At 33.4% G+C, this 18242-nt stretch overlaps 3 protein-coding genes and 1 long non-coding RNA gene across 5 annotated transcripts; 3 read left to right on the top strand and 1 right to left on the bottom strand.

The window, feature by feature from the left end:
• The first annotated feature begins 113 nt into the window (after positions 1–113).
• LOC113237893 (glutaredoxin-3) lies at positions 114–3118 on the top strand. The gene is made up of 4 exons (XM_026474604.1): positions 114–358; positions 907–1075; positions 1526–1794; positions 2936–3118. The coding sequence occupies exons 1-4, from the start codon at positions 309–311 to the stop codon at positions 3111–3113; spliced, it is 666 nt and encodes a 221-aa protein (XP_026330389.1). The 5' UTR covers positions 114–308; the 3' UTR covers positions 3114–3118.
• Positions 3119–4361: 1243 nt separating this feature from the next.
• LOC113237859 lies at positions 4362–6775 on the top strand. Of its 2 annotated transcripts, XR_003311069.1 has the most exons (5): positions 4362–4459; positions 4551–4680; positions 4892–4956; positions 5615–5800; positions 6297–6773. It is a non-coding gene; the product is annotated as an uncharacterized LOC113237859 (long non-coding RNA). The 2 variants fall into 2 exon arrangements; XR_003311068.1 differs by lacking the exon at positions 4362–4459 and having other exon boundaries at positions 4521–4680; positions 6297–6775.
• Positions 6776–7750: 975 nt separating this feature from the next.
• Positions 7751–8512, bottom strand: LOC113237995. The gene has a single exon (XM_026474713.1). It carries the CDS (start codon positions 8510–8512, stop codon positions 7751–7753), a length of 762 nt encoding a protein of 253 aa, XP_026330498.1.
• A 1712-nt stretch (positions 8513–10224) lies between these two features.
• LOC113237852 (golgin-45) lies at positions 10225–16606 on the top strand. The gene is made up of 6 exons (XM_026474549.1): positions 10225–10352; positions 10463–10959; positions 11535–11672; positions 12641–12702; positions 13414–13795; positions 14808–16606. The coding sequence occupies exons 1-6, from the start codon at positions 10325–10327 to the stop codon at positions 14949–14951; spliced, it is 1251 nt and encodes a 416-aa protein (XP_026330334.1). The 5' UTR covers positions 10225–10324; the 3' UTR covers positions 14952–16606.
• The last annotated feature ends 1636 nt before the right edge of the window (positions 16607–18242 follow it).

The following is an 18242-nucleotide window of genomic DNA, read 5'->3' as shown; positions in this document are numbered from 1 at the left end:
ATAATAATAATAATAATAATATTTAATTCGTCTAACGGGGCTGTATGATACGTGTGTCATTGTTCCCAGATAAGAAAAGTGATTAAAATAATTTGAAAAGAAGAATGGTAGCCTGTGGAAGAATGCCAAAGATAAGAAACGCGTTGGTGTGTATCGGTCGTAGATTTGAGGATTTTCATCAATAATTTGATTAGAAACATAATTAGCTTATGTAATACACTATTTATAAATTGGGCAATAGTTTTATGAAAGTTTGCTAAATAACAATTCGTTTGGAGTAAATATATAAAAAGTAACCTTATTTGGAAATGGCGGTCACTAACCTAGAGACCGTAGAGAATTTTAAAAGTTTTATAAGGTATGTAAGTAAACTATTATCTTTTAATAAGTAAGTACTTGTAAATATTTTGTGCCATTCTTAATTAATTTGCTAGTTTCAAATTAGCTTATGAAAGCACTAGTAAGTTTCGACAACTATTAAATCTTGAAGTTTTTATTAAAAACTTGCTTGAAAAACCGTTACTATGTTATATATAAATATATTTATTCAATAATCTACCATAAAACACCATACACTGTAATCTGTTTCTTAATAGTGCTAAAGGTCTTAAGAGGTCATCTACGTACAATAACTATTTACATTTATTGTGACTTAACACTTTACTTGGCCAACAAATCTTAAAGCGTTTTATTTGACAACTGTTCAAGTGCTGTAAAATCTGCACTATTAAAGTAGATGTGCCATGCTTAACGATCAATGTATAGAGAAGGTAAAAATCTATAATACAAAATATTATGAGATCTGACAGGGTAAATGCTAAACATTGACAACTGGAAAGATAACATTCTGTATGTTTATAATTTAATTCAAAATGTAAATAAAATTAATACTTCTAACATTTTCAGTACCCCCAAACTATCCATAGTGCATTTCTCTGCAGAATGGGCGGACCAATGTGGGCAAGTAACAGAAGTACTCAAAGAACTGTCACAGCTACCAGAAATCCAAGGTAGCGGTAGTAGTTTTGCCTTGTGCGATGCTGAAAATCTCTCAGAAATCTCATTGAAATACAAGGTACCATTTATCTCAAAATTTATCATACATAACTGTCTGTGATTACTTATAAAAAAACTTTGTGTATTGGCGAAGATCTAGTAAGTCCATACATTCTAGATAACAGGCACAGTATGTAGAAATAAATATGCAAAAATATAATAATAAAGCAAATATAGTGTAAATAAAAGAATATACATTATACTACATGAAAAAATATTATATAGAAATAATTTCTGATATTGTTTAACAATCTGTTTAATAATTAATCAATACAAAGATTGAGCACTACAGTGTAGCATGGCAGTAGATTCAAATCCTGTAATGTCAAAGGGATTTTTCTTTGTGCTCAATCTTTGTATTAATAATTATAACAAAGTAGTGGATTTCTTTCACAAAAAATAAATTAATGTCATGAAGGTAAAACAACATCCAATTCAATAAAAATCAATAATCTGTTTAATGTTTCAGGTTGACTCTGTACCAACTGTAATACTTTTTAAAAATGGAGACCAAGTAGACAGAGTTGATGGTGCTGATGCATCTCAAATTACTTCCAAAGTGAAAATTCATAGTCTTGGAAAAGTTGCGGCAATGCAGAGTCCTTCAAAGCCACCATTAGAGGAGAGGCTTAAGGCTTTGATCAACAGTCACAATATTATGGCATTTATAAAGGGAACAAGACAAGCTCCAAGATGTGGTTTTACTAGAACTTTAATTGAAATTCTTAATGGAACTGGGTATGTATGTCATAATTAATTATATCAATGAACAAACATTGCAAAATCGTGGCATGTCTCTTGAGAAACAGCTTTATACAAAGATAATAAATATTTTAAGACGGAGCAGAGGAAAAATTCCTAATCTTTGATTTTATTTTAGAGGGGTATATCCACTTTAAAATTAAAAATAAAATATTGTATGAGTAACTACACGATATATTCAAGCATAGACATTAATCAGAAACATAAAACAATAAAGTTTCCTCGATAGATAAAAAAACAACGAAATGACCTCTAATTTTCACATTTTTTCGATTTATCCTCGAAATGCTACAGTGTTGGGCAAAATTTAATTGTTCTGGCAATTAAAGATTGACAATTAATTAATTGTCAATTGCGAAACAGCAATTAACGATTGATCAATTGTTAGTTGCGAGAACCGCAATTAACAATTAATCAATTGCGGTTCTCGCAAATCGTTAATCGCAAATATCTACAATTAACAATTAATCAATTTTCAACCTTTTCAATGTTTTTGATTAACAATTAACAATTAAAGCTGACAATTATAATAAATTTATAGGGCATATGAGGGTGAGTTAGGGCGTTGGTTATGGGGGCCCCGGTTGGGGGCCCCTCTTGTGGGCCCGGTTGGGGGGCCCTGTTGTGGGCCCCGGTTGTGGGCCCCGGTTGGGGCCCCAGTTTGGGGCCCCAGTTGGGGGACCCGGTTGGGGAGGCCCCACTTGGGGGCCCGGTTAAGGGCCAACAGGCATTGATTTAATTGCAATTGATTTCAATTGAATTGATTTTTTAATCTGATTGAATTATAGATTGAAATTTAATTGATTAACGCCCAACACTGAAATGCTACAGGTTATTAGGACAACAATTAGATAATTAATTATATTTATGCATGATCGACAACTGTCACTATAAATTTTTTTTAATCCCTTTAGTTTTAGAGTTATTCTGCTAATACGAATTTGGTACTTTTAATGCACAAAATTCAACATTTCCTGTCGCATATCACGCGAACTTGAGGCATATATTTGTTTCACAAATTTGGGCGGAGCCAATGTCAAAACTTTTTTGCCATGCTCCCACTTAAAGTAACACTTAGGCAAAAGTTTCGCAATTTACCTATTGTCTTTTGTTTTAGTGTACAGTATGGCACCTTTGACATTTTATCTGATGAGGAAGTGCGTCAAGGACTGAAAACCTATTCCGACTGGCCGACCTACCCCCAGCTTTATGTGAAAGGAGAGCTCATTGGTGGATTAGATATAATTAAAGAGCTTCAGGCTAGCGGAGAATTAAATGCTACCCTTAATGGCTAAAATAATATGGTTGTTTTATTCTTATTTATTGCAAATAAAGCTTTGAATTTTTAGTAAGCTGGTTTTTTTTAAATAAATGGATTCTAAGTACAACTCTAGCGAGGCATGAATACCCCGAAACATGAACAATCCATAATGTTCAGGACACCAACATAAAACGTTTATCTTGTGGCACGAGAGGTATTCCATAACAAACACTTAATCAATCTAAGTTAACAGGAGAATTTGTTTTGGCCAAGCACACACAACACAAAAGTCTACCAAATTACAAAGGGATTTCACTAATCTGGTTCATGAAACGAACTCGTCTTTAACATAAAATGAAACGAACGTACTTAGTTTTTTTTCCTTTTTCCTTGCGGGAAAGGCAGTAGACATGGGGAATAGCGTTACATTTCTATCGCCGTGACTGTCGTTCCGGTTCCAAAAAATCACAGTGATAAATCATCGTGATTTTGTCACGACTGTTAGGTCCGTGACCTTGTCACGCCTATAACTTACATCACGATATACGGTTTTAGCCAGCGGCTTCTTTCTAATACTTATAGCCGTTTTTTATAGAATGATTCAAGTTTTTACTTTGTAATAAGTTTCAATTCCATTCAAAAAGTTGATTTTCTATTTAATGTAATTTTGTTTGTTAGTTATTTAATGCGAATCTTTGCATTGTTAAAAATAGCAATAAAGTGTAATGTAATTATATTTCTAGTAGAATGCACAAAGTAGATTATACATAAATATAAAATACCAATTCTTCCTATAAGTAATAAAACAAATATACAAAAATATTTTACTTTGTACATAAATAGGTTTATAATAACGTAATAAAACAAATTTTTAATATTATTTTTATGACATTAAGTAACGGGACGAATAACTGCTGCAGATTTTTTTCATCCGCCTTTTCTAGTAGTAATAAGCACCCGTAGGTGCGCCCTTGTAAGTGAGCAAAGAAAGTCATCCTATTTCATTCACTCCCATCGCCGAAACGGCCCGATTTGAAAAGAACTACAACGAGTGGCGAGCGCAGTCACCACGGAACGGAGATCGCGCATTGTATCAAATACGTATGTCGTGATGTGAGTGACGGGAATAGCTATTGGAACGGAAGAACACCTATGTGAATTTGGAACGTCGTCGTTCCTTCAGAACGAGTCACGGTGATACTGTTTGACGGCGGATCATCGTGATTTTTTCATCGTGACGTTATTTATCACCCACCTCTAAGGCAGAGGTCTATGAACCATACAGCCCAGTCTTTTTTTAAATCCATGTCTAATTTTTTTTCTATTTTCAAGCCTAAGTCAAGTCTTCTTTTAAGTGTAACTTTTATCTTGAATTAATAGGTATAGTCTTGTCCAATAAAATACTCTTCTGTTCTTTACAATTTAAATGTCTTCAACAGTATTTATTGTAAATTCATAAATTGCTCCGAAGGTCTCGGTATTGCTTAATAGTCCCAGAGTACTGCGCGAGACGTCCACTTCCATCTAAATTTTAGTAAGCCGGTCCATCAGCAGAAGGCGCTGAATGCCAAAGGACTGGCAAGTGAAGATGATGTGATCTGGTAAGTAAATTCAGGGGAATTATTCATTTTCATCCAGTGTAAGCGACTGTTTAGTCGAGTATGTCCCAGTCTAAGAGTCGTATTCCAGAAATCGGATCGTCGGAAATTTAGTGTAACCCGATAAAGTGGAAATTGTTTTCTGTATTTTAGAAATTAGGGAGGAGAGCTTTAGAAGGAATTTAAATTTAAGAAATTTAAATCTTATTTGCAGAGGCATGTTACACACCAGCTGCAATGAAGCTATTGGAGATATCCTGAATGCTCCAGTAATGAGTCGTAAGTTTGCATTTTGAATTTTATCTAATTTATCAATTAAGTTGAGTTCGGAAGCAAAACAAAGATAGTTATACTCAAAATGACTCCTAATTAAAGATTTATACAGAAGTAATAATATCAATGAATCAGCTCCCCAGCATGTTCCTGCCAAAGTTTTTAAAGCATTAAAAGCCTTACTGCATTTTGCTATTATATAGTTGACATATGATTGCCAAGACAGATTGCTAGTGAAAATAACTCCTAAAAATTTGGCTTGTGGCGAGCAAATGATTGCATAATTGTTGTACATAATATTAAAATCATTAATTAATTGAGTACTAAATACTACGACTTTACTTTTAGAGACATTTATTTCCAAGTTAAGGTAATCAAAATACTTTTTAAGTTTATAAGGGCAAAACTCATTTTTAATTTAATTGCACTAAGATCAGGTCCTGAACAATAAACAGCTAGATGATCGGCATATAGTAGAGTATTTACATTTGGTCCTAATTCATTGGTAATTCTGTTTATATACTATAAAAATATCAGTGGATTCAGAATACTGCCTTGACAAGTAACCTTATATCACAATCTTGGGCCAATAAGACCATTAATGTATTTGACATAAACTTTCCTCCATTAAGAAAAGTGTATATCCAATGAAATAATTTTCCAGGAAAACCAATGGAGATCAAATCACTTGAAAGTATAGCAAGATTTACATTGTTAAGTGCATCAACTATGTCAAAGAAGATACATACAAGTTTTCTTTTACAAGAGACAGCATTGTAAATGTCTAGCTGAAGATGACTTATGCTCTCCTGTACTGATCTGCCTCTTCAGAAGCCGAATTGATTATTAGGTAGTATACCATTCCCCTCTACAAAAATGTAAACATTGTTTTAACAGCAGTTCAAAGATTTTACCTATTTAGGAGGTTAGGGCTATGGGACAATAAGAGTCAGGCTCATGTTCAATTTTGCCATGTTTGAAAATAGGAAGTAAACAATATTTCTTCCAGTCTGATGGAATAAAATTATTTAACCAAAAATAATTAAACATATTATGCACTATTTTAAGACATCTACAATTAATTTTTTTAAGAAACATATATGGTATGACATCTAAACCATATGCTGTATCACGTCAGGAATAGAGAGCTGACTTTAATTCCTGTATTGTGAAGGGTTCCAAGAGAATGAATGGTCTGATCTAAGTTTTGGGGCATAGTTTTTGGGTTTTCAGTAACATTATCTGGAGTGTATTTATTCAAAAATTGTGGAGCCCAGTTACTATTATTAGAACCACTGTTGTTTTTAGGAACATATGTTTTATTAAACATTCTCATTTGTTTCCAGATAATACTTAATGGAGTGCTGCGAGTATGTTTCACATAAAATGACCCAGCTGTCACAACATTCCTGATTTAAGATAAGTTTCTTTTTAGCCTGAAGTCTTTTAAAATTAATAAAATTTTCTTCTGTAGGGTTTTGTTTGAAGTTTACATATGCATTTTTTGAATTTTCTACTGCTAAATAGCACTTTTCATTCCACCATGGAAGATTCAATCTCTTTTTATCTCTGCAAGTGTTTTTATTACTATTGACATTGTAATTTTTTGGGAGGGAATTAATTATAGCTAAGTGGAATATATTACATAGATTATCATAAACTTCATTAGCTGTTAAAGAGTCTACCTCTAATGTATTAAATAACTCATTAACTGTATTACTGTATATTTCCCAATTTACAAGTTTAAAGTTAGAACGTTTATTGTTTATTGTGTATATATACAGGTGTACCTAAAACATTGTTTTGAATGTTATTGTTATTCTGAAATGTTATATTTGTGATTGCAGGCTAGTGATAACATCCGAGCGGATCATCGTAAACATTCCACATGAAAATTAGGGCAAGAGATGGAAATACTATGGTTAAATCAAGAGCATTAGGCCGCCATCTATTTGTGCCAACTGTGGTAGGATCTCCATTGTTTAATATAATCAAATTATTATCATCTACTACGTCTAGAATATCTCTACCGCGTGGACTAATAGTGGTACAGCCCCACGCGATGTGGTGAGCGTTAAAATCACTGGCAATGATAACTGGTTTCAGTAATGATTTAACAAATGCATCAAACTATTTTTTTCAAAATGTGGAGTTGCGTTAGTGGGGCAGTATAAGCTAGCTATTGTATATGATTTATTGTTAATGGTTACTTGTATACAAATATTTTGTAAGGAATCATCTGAAAAAGTGCGATGGTGACAATATCTAATACTGTTATGAACTAAAATTGCTACACCATTATGCTTGTTTCCAGAATCGTTACGCGCTTTTGAGAAACCTCTAATTTTGAATTTATGATGTGTTCTAAGCCATGTCTCTGATATAATTGCAATGTGGATATTATTGTCATAAAGAAAATATTGTAAACAGTTCTTATTGGATAAAATACTTTGAGCAATCCACTGGATAATGTTTAACTGATCCATTGTTATACAAAGTTAATTTTTGTAATCTTTAAATGTATCCACTAATAAATATTTTACGCTATTTGAGTCGATGACTAATTTGTCTTTATTTTTAACTAATTTTACTACTGACTACCATAAGGTTAATAGGTCTGAATTAGAAAAGATTTTGTATTGTCATTTTGGTACTCAATGTAGGGAAATTTTGATGTTTAACAAGTTCTGAATATGAGAATGTATATGAAGTGTGCTTTTATTTTGATATCATGTATTTTCTGTTTTTTGATTGGGCAAGCAGATGAAATGGCCAAATGATTTCCACCGCAGTTAATGCATTAATCTACTATGCATACTTTAAAGCTGTGGCCCTCTGAGCATATGGAACATTTTTCTGAGTTTTTGCAAAACTTTGCAATGTAGCCATATCGTAAACACTTCAGACATTGCTTTACAAGCGGTATGTAGGTGGCGACCTCGTGTCTCCAATTGTCTAAATATACATGTTGCGGTAACTGAGTTGAAGCAAAAGTTATTGCTATAGTCTTAGTTGGTTTGAATACGATGGAAACATTGTCCGCTTTCTCTTTCCTCGTAAATTTTTTGTCCTGGACTACATTCTTTGAACTGTTAATTGCTGAGAATATCTTCTTGTTGGAAAAGGTTACTAGTACATCGCGAACAACACCAGTCACCTCCGTAGCTGCAGCCGAAAGGGAAGGAACCATTTCCGTTTCTTCAAAGAATTTTATATTGTCTATAAATACGTTGGCCGAATTGGCCGCGTCGAAAACGACACCCACTTTATATTTGTTAATAGATCGGAGGTGCTGAATACCTTTGGTTTTAGTTTTTTTGAGACCTTGGGAAATCGTCATTCTAGTTTTGTCTGTAATAGAAGCCTGTTGATCTGTATACGACAGGAAAACAACATACTCACTAATGTTGCTGTTTAAGTCATATTTCCTTTTGTAGTTAGGAGCCCCGAAAGTATAATACTCCATAGACTCCTCTTCATTCTCGCTGCTGCTGTTCCTGGAAAGGGGTTTCTCATCTGGTGAAACATCGTCTCTTGTTCGTTTTTTTTTAGATTTCGGCATATTGGCCGATCACACGTGAATATAATGTGCGAAGGCAACTATGAAAACTATTATTTTATAATAAAAAAAAAAAATACTTTAAAAAACGCGCCTTTCTCTTTAGAGTTTCCCGCCTTTTTTCCGAAAAATTTTTTTTTATTGAATTGATATTCAATTATTTTTCGTGAAATTACATACTCCACTAGTTTATTATAATTATTGATACAAAGAGCGAACACTCAGAAAAAATTCCTTCGATCCGGCCAGATTTAAACCAAACGTCTTCTAGTTTACCGTGTCATGTGTACGTACCGTGCGTTTTTTTTTTCTGAGTGTTCAATCTTTGCATTAATAATTATAACAAACTAGTACAGTAATTTCACAAAAAATAATTGAATATCAATTCAATAAAAAATTAAAATACAGCGAATAGCGACATCTCTCGCCAGGACTGGTGGCTGTAAAGATACTAAGTGGGTGATAAATTTTTCATAGATTTTTCATAGATGGCGCTACGACTAAAAGTCGTTTAAAAACCAAATGCAAAGACACGACGCAAGCACAGAAAAATTCGTGAGGTCCGCTGGTTCGTTCCGTGGCTTAGTTGGTATAGCGTCTGGCACGGTAATCTAGAAGACGTCGGTTCGAATCTGGCTGGATAGAAGAAATTCTTTCTGAGTATTCGATCTTTGTATTAATAATTATAACAAACTAGTGGAGTAATTTCACGAAAAATAATTGAATATCAATTCAATAAAAATTTAAAATTTTATTTTATTTTTCTGAAAAATAAGATTTTTTTCAAAATGGAAATTTTTCCATGACCCAACACTATCTAAATGTTATTTAAGCTGATAGCTCTAGCGCCCAGTTACACGAAGCGAAACCTTACCACTCCTTCCTGTACGGACAACTGCACATCAGACTACCACATTTTTATTCGAAAATCGCCTCTAGTGGAACGGAAGAAGTTACGTCAATGTGTAGCTTGAAGTGCTGGCGTGTGTACATTAATGGCGAATCTAAATTCTATTTACTAGACAACAACATTTAAATTCCTCTGAATAACACAACCGCGCGGCCAAAGCTAAACAAATAGAGCGTATTTTCGCATGACAGTTAGACGCACACGGTCGCTGCGCGACAGCAACGCAAAATTCGTTTTTCGTTTGCGCGGCGGCCGCTGTGGACTCCGCTCAGCGACCACGTGGCAGCCGCGCGGTGGCCGGATGGCCGGACGGGGTGAGAGCGATGAAATTCGTTTCGTATAAATGCGCCCTTACTGTTATGTTCTATGTTTAGAAATATCTTCTGAAGTTTTATTTAGCGTGAATTGTAAAATTGTCTACATAAAAGCCTCATAAAGAAAAACGAGATAATGATTTCACGACAATGAAAAAACCTCCAACAACCACTTTACCACCATCTGTTGTTCGCTCCGTCGTTTTCGCTGTGACTTCGACTTCAGGTGTCAACGTCAAAAGTGCAAAAATATTGGAAAAATATCTATTTTTATGAAAAATATGATTTATACAATCAATAAATAAATAAAAACTAAACTATTAACTTGTAGCCAAAGCTCAACAAATTAAGAAATAAACATTGGTGACATTGACAACTCTTTTTAAGCTGATGTCCTTGAAGCCAATGCTTAATAAATTAAAAAAAAAAATTATTCTATGTTGACAACATCGAGCTAGCCATAGACACAAAAGTTGAAGTTGAAGTTGAAAGCCATTCCACTTCTATTCGTGTATTTATTTAATTTAATTTTGCAAATTACAGGTTATTCTGTACACTTATTTTATGTTTATCTAATTCATTAACTATAATATGGATAAACAAACGCAGTTTCACCCTAGTAAGAAATTTTATTCTAGAGATTTTTACTATATTTTGGTATTAATGAATTTTGTATTCGTGTCGTTTCTAATTCGCTACACATCCTTTTACTTTTTCTTTTTCATATAGGAATATTGGATAAGAAACGAACAGCCGGAGATGGCATGGAATCAGATGAAAGTGTTACAGAGACGGTTAGGAACGTCCACAAGCCAGTGAGGTCAAATAGCAAAGATTCTGGAGTTCTTGAGCGTCTGGTACAAGTATTTCCCACTGCTATTATTAGAGCTGAGAAGAAAAGTCCGCACATACACTCCAGGAGTCCTAAATTTGTTCCTTATGAACCATACCCTGCTGCTGTGAAGCCAATTACACCTAAGGCAGCCACAAAAGGCGTGAAAAAGTCAAGGAACAACATGGACATTAACACTCTTATCTCTCAAATGTCCCAAATGAACACAAACTTGAATGAGTTCAAACCCAGAGCTAAACTCACTTCCACAAGTGACAAGTCAATTGTAGAAAGTGAAAAATCAAGTGCAGAGATGGAAGAATTAAAACAAAAAACTAATGAATTGTTAAAAGAAAATGAGTCACTGAAGGAACAATTGAAACAACAGGCACAGGTGATTTACTGTTATTTATCTTCGAAATGTTTTTTGTTTACTTGTACACCAATGGAGATATTCTTACAGTAGTAGCCTAGTTGATGTGTCTGGATATAGATATATATTTTTATGAAGTAACTGTAAGAAAAACAAAAATTAATATGACAGTTACAATTAATGTAAAATATAAAAAAAAACTGCATGCCTATCTATATGAATACAATTTTTTTTATAATATCAAGTTTAAGTTTGTACATTATCATGAAGTATTTTGCAATTTTCAGCTTTACAATGATTACGTTTTCCTTAATTTTATTTCCAATACCTTAGAAAATATCTTCAATATGAGATGGTGTTAGGGCTTTCATCTAGTTGACTGCTTTTTCTCTTAGATTTTAGATCTAGATTCTTGTTAATGTACTAAACACCATTTTCTCCTATAGAAAGGATTTCCTCAACGTTTTTATAGACCTTGTCCACACTTACTTTTGAATTTTCCTTTTTTTTTATGAAGTTGTAATGTCGCATGTTGGCCTATCAAACTTCAGGTTTCAACTACATTCAAGATATTTCTGTTTGTTTACTTGTTACAGGTAAATAAAGAACTAAAAACAATGTTAGTGGCTTCAATGGGGGAGGACCTTGAGGTGCAAGTACAATCACTTAATGAAGACAAAAAACATTTGGCAAATGCATTGCTCAATTCTGCACAACACCTTTCTACACACCAGGTATGCTAACTATACTATACAATTAAATTACCTTACAAAGCCTATGTTGCTGATTGACATTTGTAACTAATTTAGTTTTTGAATGAATAAATGTTATAATTTGTGAAAAATAAATTAAATGTAGTTATGATAGTCTGTCCCAATCCATTTTAGACAAAAAATAAAAAAAACAGTTTGGTTAAAATTCTAAAGCAATCACTCAATAAATCGAATAAGTAATACATTTTCGAAGATTTTGACTTGATATCTCGTCACTTTTCCTAACATTATTCATTTGAGTAACATCGTAAAATCATATTTGACAAATGGTATAATCAAATTATAATTATAGTCAAAATAATTATAATTATAGTCAAAAAGTGAGGTTAGGTTTTAATTATACATGTATGAATAGTTTATGGTTGCGTAGTGCTGTACAGAAAAAACATTTGGTTCATTCAATTAAATTTTTTGCAATAGATTAATAAATCGAAAATAACAACAAGTATCTAAGTGTAAGGATTTGAAGTAAGGGAAGGAGTTAAAATTAAGATTTCGTAAATTTTAAATATGCTTTTATAGGTAATGTAAGGCAAACCACTAGTATGACTCAATTAATTGATTTGTAGTTGGTATTACAATTGGTCATCACTGGACCGTCTGTGGTCGGGTCAGTGACTTGTTTGTTTACTTTTTGTTTCAAATGGATTGAAACGAAGTATACTTTTATTGGTGCACTTAAAATATATGTATCAATGATAGAATGACAGATTTCTGCAGGAGTTACGAGTAAGTAGGTGTTAGAGTTAATGATTGTTATCAAAAATGAATGTACCTAAGTTTAGTGATAATGTTAGTTTATATTAAACATTCATTCATTTCATTTTCATTTATTAAGTGAATTAAATTTCTTTTAATTATTTTATTACTTTTTTAATTAAATTACTGTATGTATAGACAGCCAAATTATATTGCTTTTCTTTAAACAGGAGCAAACAGAATGGTTAGCAGGACAGTGTGAAGTATGGAGGAGTAAGTTTCTTGCCAGCAGGTATGTAATTCTCACAATATATTTTCATTGTTTTTTTTAGTATTACTTTCTGTTTGAATTTTAATTGATTTTTCGAGACATTTAAGTGAAGTACAGTTCTTAGAAGCTAATCGGTGTCTTGGGTAGCAGTGTGAACCTGGAACAATATTCCTATCCTCTGTATCACTCCACTGCCAACACAGGCGGGAAATAATGTATTGCCTTATTAGTATGGAACTTAATTTTAATTTTTTCGGCCGTTACTAACTCACTGCTGGGTAAAAGCCTCCCTTCCCTCCATCGACTTATTGCAATTTAACATTGCGACAGGCCGATATCTCATATATATATATATATATATAAAATCAATCTAAAGTGTTTGACCTTTTATTTGAATGTTGAATTTAAAAAAACGAGGATAGGACTTAATGTCTTTTACAATTGCGTGATTTTTACCATTCTAAAGCAATGTTTGTAAAAGACATGTAAATTAAAAAATATGGACATAAGGTTCTTTATCTCTCATCTCATAATGTTAATTGGTGAAGTCGAATGAAACAGGTCATAATATGCCAGGCCATTGAACAAAGTAATTGATTGGCAAAAGTCAATATATTGTATGGAGAGGCCCTATGTCATGCAACATCCTATAACCGCCAAAAATTTTATTATATAATTTTTGTTTCTACATGTCTGTGTGTTACGCCTCAAAATCCTATGTCTTGTCCACAGTTTGATGGTAGAAGAACTAGCTAACTGCAAGAAACTATTAAACGAAAAAACTGACAACCTTCAACAAGCAATAAGGCAATTATTAGACGAAAGATGTAGAAGTCGAGATATGATGCTATGTACTTATAAGAATCTATACAGCCTACATGAAAAATGGCTTGAGAACATCACAATATCAGAATATACTGGTAATAAAATGTACAACAGGCCCATAGGAAACCTCAACTTCAATGCTACAATGCCGCATTCAACCAATATTTTAGATATGGCGTCGGTTAATCTGAAGCTGTCGGAGAATATCAGCAGTTCTGTGGATAAACAAGATATAAGCCACTTGAATAGCTTATCTGCTCTTACTGATGGGGAGATCAATGCTGAAAATGTAAGTACTAATCAACTGTAACCGTTGGACCCTTGCCATATTATAATATGGTATTATGTTTCACCACACTCACGTCCGCTAACACGGCCCAACAAGATTTTGGAACTTTCTCGGAAATGCAAGTTTTATATATATCATTATTTATTGTACAGGAAAACACAAATCACATTTAGTAAAACGAAAAACACAAACAAAAGGTACTGCTTATTTCTATAAGAAATTTCTTCCTGCAGACCAAAATACAGGACACAATAATTACAATAACGGGTTTATGTGCACAACAAAACATAATTAAATTATGTAATGAAATCGACTCATCCGAAGTTTTATCAAGATGTTATTCTGCACCGTTAAAGCAAGGGATAATTGCGAAGAATTCGAAATAGAGTCAGTCGTAAATTTAATTCAGGCAAAGGAAGCATTCTACCAACTAGGCTATATTTTAAATTATAAAATGGCAAATGCGATTATTTCAAAATCACTTTTCAACAAAAATTTATGACTGATATGTCTGAACCTCATACTTTTCAATTTAGATACATTTACCCCTAAAATCGCTGAAGAAAAAAAATTATAAGGAGCAGTCAGCATACCGCAAATTACGACATTTTTTAAATATAATATCAACTGACGGGACCAACAAATAAACAAACAATAAAGTATATATTTATAAAAGTTATTCTTGCACTATCAACTCCTTCAATTTCAATTTTGACTCATGAATGCATTGCTGATTTATCTAATTCTATCATTACTCGGTACTCAACTGTCAGTCTATTTTCGACGCGTGAAACCGGTAGGAAATATAGACGTTTTTGCATTGGAGTGGAAAAAATTGTCAGGCGTTTTATTCAAAACAAGTGGTCTTGTTAATGCTGCGTTAGTTGCACTTTGAATAAATACAATAATATTATATAAATGTAGGAATTTCGTAGACAAGTTCATAGGAAAAGCATCCCCTTCGTCACTGATGTCTAAGCAGCAATCTTCATATTAACTTTATTACTTTCAGGTGATGGCAAAGCCTCTTGAAGTAAAACGAATGAATGAAGAACCATTAAATGCCTTAGTTCATCACGCCTACAGCAGTAGCGGTAACACACCTCGCCCCGTCGCCTCTTGCGTACATTGTAACGGGCGAGTCCAATTATTGTAGAATTTTTTTTTTCAAGTACGAATTTCGCTGTAGTTCAGCAAGAAAAAAACAGGAGATAGGTATTGGCAAATTTACTTGACTTGAGCAGAAGTTGGATCGGGGATACGGTTGTCTGTTGAGAGTTCTGTATTGACAATCTGAAATGTAGTGTCTGTTAACATCTTTACTGCTCTTGTCATAACTAACGCATTTCGGTAAATTTCGAGATATTGGCATGTAAAATTTTACTGTGACCTAAAAGTGTCAATTACGCAGATTTTGTTTCACAATAAAACTGGAACGAAATAAGATATTTAAAAAAACGATTAGAGGGCGTTCTAGGTAGATCTCCTTTAACTGATCCTAGATAGTTTAGTTAATAACTCGACTGCTTACGTGGCCGAACGGTTACTAAGCTGGTCTGCCACCAAAGGTCCCGTACCGGGAGAAATATTTGTATGGCCTAAAATTTTACTTTTCTCGTGAGCTCGCAATTTGTGATTGTATATATCGTCGCCTTATAGTGACAACCTCGCATACGCGTTTTCACAAAGTTTGTTTTTACTGATTTTTATTGAAAAGAAACTTATTATTATTAATTATTAATATTCTTGATCAAATATATTAAAGTAGTATCTGAACGAGTTATAATATGCGTTTACTATATACATTTTACACCACATTTTTTATCTTTGTCCTGGAAAATTACATAGAAATCACGAGGTTTTCACTCTTATGACGACGATATGTATGTCTATGGCACCCGCGACACAGGGTTTCCCTAATGTGGGGCTATGATTGGCTATGATGTCAGTCAAACTGCCTTAAAAAGTTGTAAGTAGTATATAGAACAGTCTACTTTACGGTCTTCTACTATACAAATGTAACATAAAAAAATATACTAGAGCGTCTTATAAAATTGAAGGATTTAGTCATGTCTGGCGACATTTACTTCCAGTACTTTGTCTTATTTAATTACTTATTTATTTATTTACATTAGACGCACGTGAGGAGGAAAAATGAAAAACAACTGTAGCTGCATGACACGACATCTACGTTAATGCCATAATTAACACCTTTTCAGATTAACTACTTGATATGAAATCTGTATCAACTCATTCCATTTTTTAGATAAAAACAAAGGTCCTAGCTTCATATAATCAAAATTATAAAATTATTCTTTTTTTTTCTTTGAATTGAGATGTTTGGTCATCACTATTCATAATAAAGTATTATAAAGTTGATATTAATAAGTTCCAATTCCTTACCAACGCTGTAAATAACTCATAATGTTTCTGCAAGATATATGCTTAACTCATGATATCTTGTATAATATTAGTATTCCGAAACGTACACTAAAAATAGCTATTGCGATAAGCGTAACTGTTTAAAATAAGTAAGTATACAATTACTCCACTGACTGCCGTACCAAGTTGACGTTCATTACCGATCGTTACATAAAAACAAATATATAGTTTTTTTTTAAATAAATACCATAATACATATTCACCTGACAGTAAGCTGCAATATGGCCGATAGTAGAGTACACTAAACCTATTTTTAACCGACTCAAAAAAAGAACAGGTTCTTAATACAATTATTTGAGTGTGTATGTTACGCGATTACTCCGACATTTGTGAACCGATTTCGAGGATTCTCTTTTTGTTGGAAAGGGGTACCTCACTAGTGGTATCATTCAAATTTGAAGAAAATATTCTACCTTTAAGGGTGGCAAATTAGAGGATGAATCCCGTATATTGGATTTCACCCATTTTCCGTTAACCAATTTCAATAAAACTTGGCAAATAGATATAATTCCACAGACTTTTTAAGGTCGATTTTTTTTTTCTTGACCAAGGTACTAAATAATATTTTAATTTTCGCATTCACCGGCCGTTGTAGTCGTAGTTCTAACTTAACTTTACCAAACCAAGTATAAAGGCAATGTAAGCTTACCTATCACAACCGAGATTACTAATCGCAGAACCTTTATAAAATAAATCGCTACAAAACAAAAAAAGGTTTGCTGCAAGCAAAGTAATTTGTTTTACTTCATTTTTAAACTTCCGTGAATACCTTGTGAGTAATTAATTAGTAGAATACACATACATGACGTAAGGGAAAAGGAACATTAATTTCAAGACAATAAATGTTATGAATGAAGAGTATTACGATATAGATTTTAAGACTTTCGTGGTTATTCACGAAATGATTATCACTAATATCAGGTTTCTGTCCACGGTATGATTTCTTTTTATTTTCCCTATATTTCGGAACGGTTGCACGCTCCATGGTCACGGGTTGACAGGACGGCGGCAGCTGACAGCTTTAAGAGCAGACATATCTGTCTACCCTCTTGCGACACAACACAATGTTTTGTACTTCGTGGTCTCGATGGCTTCTCGTACCAACCGTGGTATGTAGAGACGTTCTGTCGAGAGTACCTGGGGCACTGGATCGAGTTGCATAGCCCCCAGGTAAACTGTCCAGTGCATGGAATCCGGTCCTTAGTCCGTGCAGTAATAAAAACAAAAACACCTCGAGATCAGTTTCGCGTGTGGATACAGTGAGTGTGGTTAGTGTGAAAAAAGTGAGTGACAATGGTAACGCCACAACAAATCGCGATGAAGGTAGTCGTCGACAGCGCAAGAAGGTAGACAGATATGTCTGCTCTTAAAGCTGTCATCTGCCGCCGTCCATTCAACCCGTGACCACGGAGCGTGCAACCGTTCCGAAATATCGGGAAAATAAAAAGAAGTTATACCGTGGTAAGAAACCTGATATTAGTGATAATCATTTAGTATTACAATAAACACCACGCTGCTACACAATAAACAAGACCAACATGTTATGAATTCCAATAATAAAACTACAAATGGTACCTATATGAACAATAAGCAGCGCAGACTAAAACAATTACGATGAATTCCAGAGCTCGTACGAGTAGTTGAAAATAAAATTAATTACACATTAAAAGTGTCTAGGGATAAAGTACGGTTTTGCCAATTACTGAAAATCCGGTTTTTTTAATGAATTTCTTTTAAACACCGATGGATTTTTTGTCAATTTATATTATAAATTGAATTTGAAAATGACCAAAAACTCCATTGGTGTTAAAAAATCATATAGCGTGTCCTGTACATTGCGAGTAATACTCAAGGGGGCGACAATAGTATTGTGCAAAGGTCCAACAAATTGCAAATGGTGGAAATTTTTCAAAACGTTTTTCAGAAAACATGGTAAATTTTTTTTTTAGAAATATATAGTTTTTTTCTAAAATATATATTTTTTTCTGTATGGATATTGATCCAT

Source organism: Hyposmocoma kahamanoa, unplaced genomic scaffold, assembly GCF_003589595.1.
Source record: "Hyposmocoma kahamanoa isolate Upper Pololo Valley unplaced genomic scaffold, ASM358959v1 94, whole genome shotgun sequence".
NCBI lineage: Eukaryota > Metazoa > Arthropoda > Insecta > Lepidoptera > Cosmopterigidae > Hyposmocoma > Hyposmocoma kahamanoa.
Note: the sequence above shows the minus strand (reverse complement) of the source record. Positions and strands in the feature narration are given on the sequence as shown.

What these genes read in the sequence shown, in the direction of transcription:
- LOC113237893 (XM_026474604.1), top strand. Translation starts at nt 309, where the DNA reads ATGGCGGTCACTAACCTAGAGACCGTAGAGAATTTTAAAAGTTTTATA. An exon ending in AATTTTAAAAGTTTTATAAG is followed by an intron (nt 359 to 906) that starts GTATGTAAGTAA and finishes TAACATTTTCAG; the next exon opens with TACCCCCAAACTATCCATAG. An exon ending in AAATCTCATTGAAATACAAG is followed by an intron (nt 1,076 to 1,525) that starts GTACCATTTATC and finishes TTAATGTTTCAG; the next exon opens with GTTGACTCTGTACCAACTGT.
- LOC113237995 (XM_026474713.1), bottom strand. Translation starts at nt 8,512, where the DNA reads ATGCCGAAATCTAAAAAAAAACGAACAAGAGACGATGTTTCACCAGAT.
- LOC113237852 (XM_026474549.1), top strand. Translation starts at nt 10,325, where the DNA reads ATGGATAAACAAACGCAGTTTCACCCTA. An exon ending in AACACCTTTCTACACACCAG is followed by an intron (nt 11,673 to 12,640) that starts GTATGCTAACTA and finishes TTCTTTAAACAG; the next exon opens with GAGCAAACAGAATGGTTAGC. An exon ending in GGGAGATCAATGCTGAAAAT is followed by an intron (nt 13,796 to 14,807) that starts GTAAGTACTAAT and finishes TATTACTTTCAG; the next exon opens with GTGATGGCAAAGCCTCTTGA.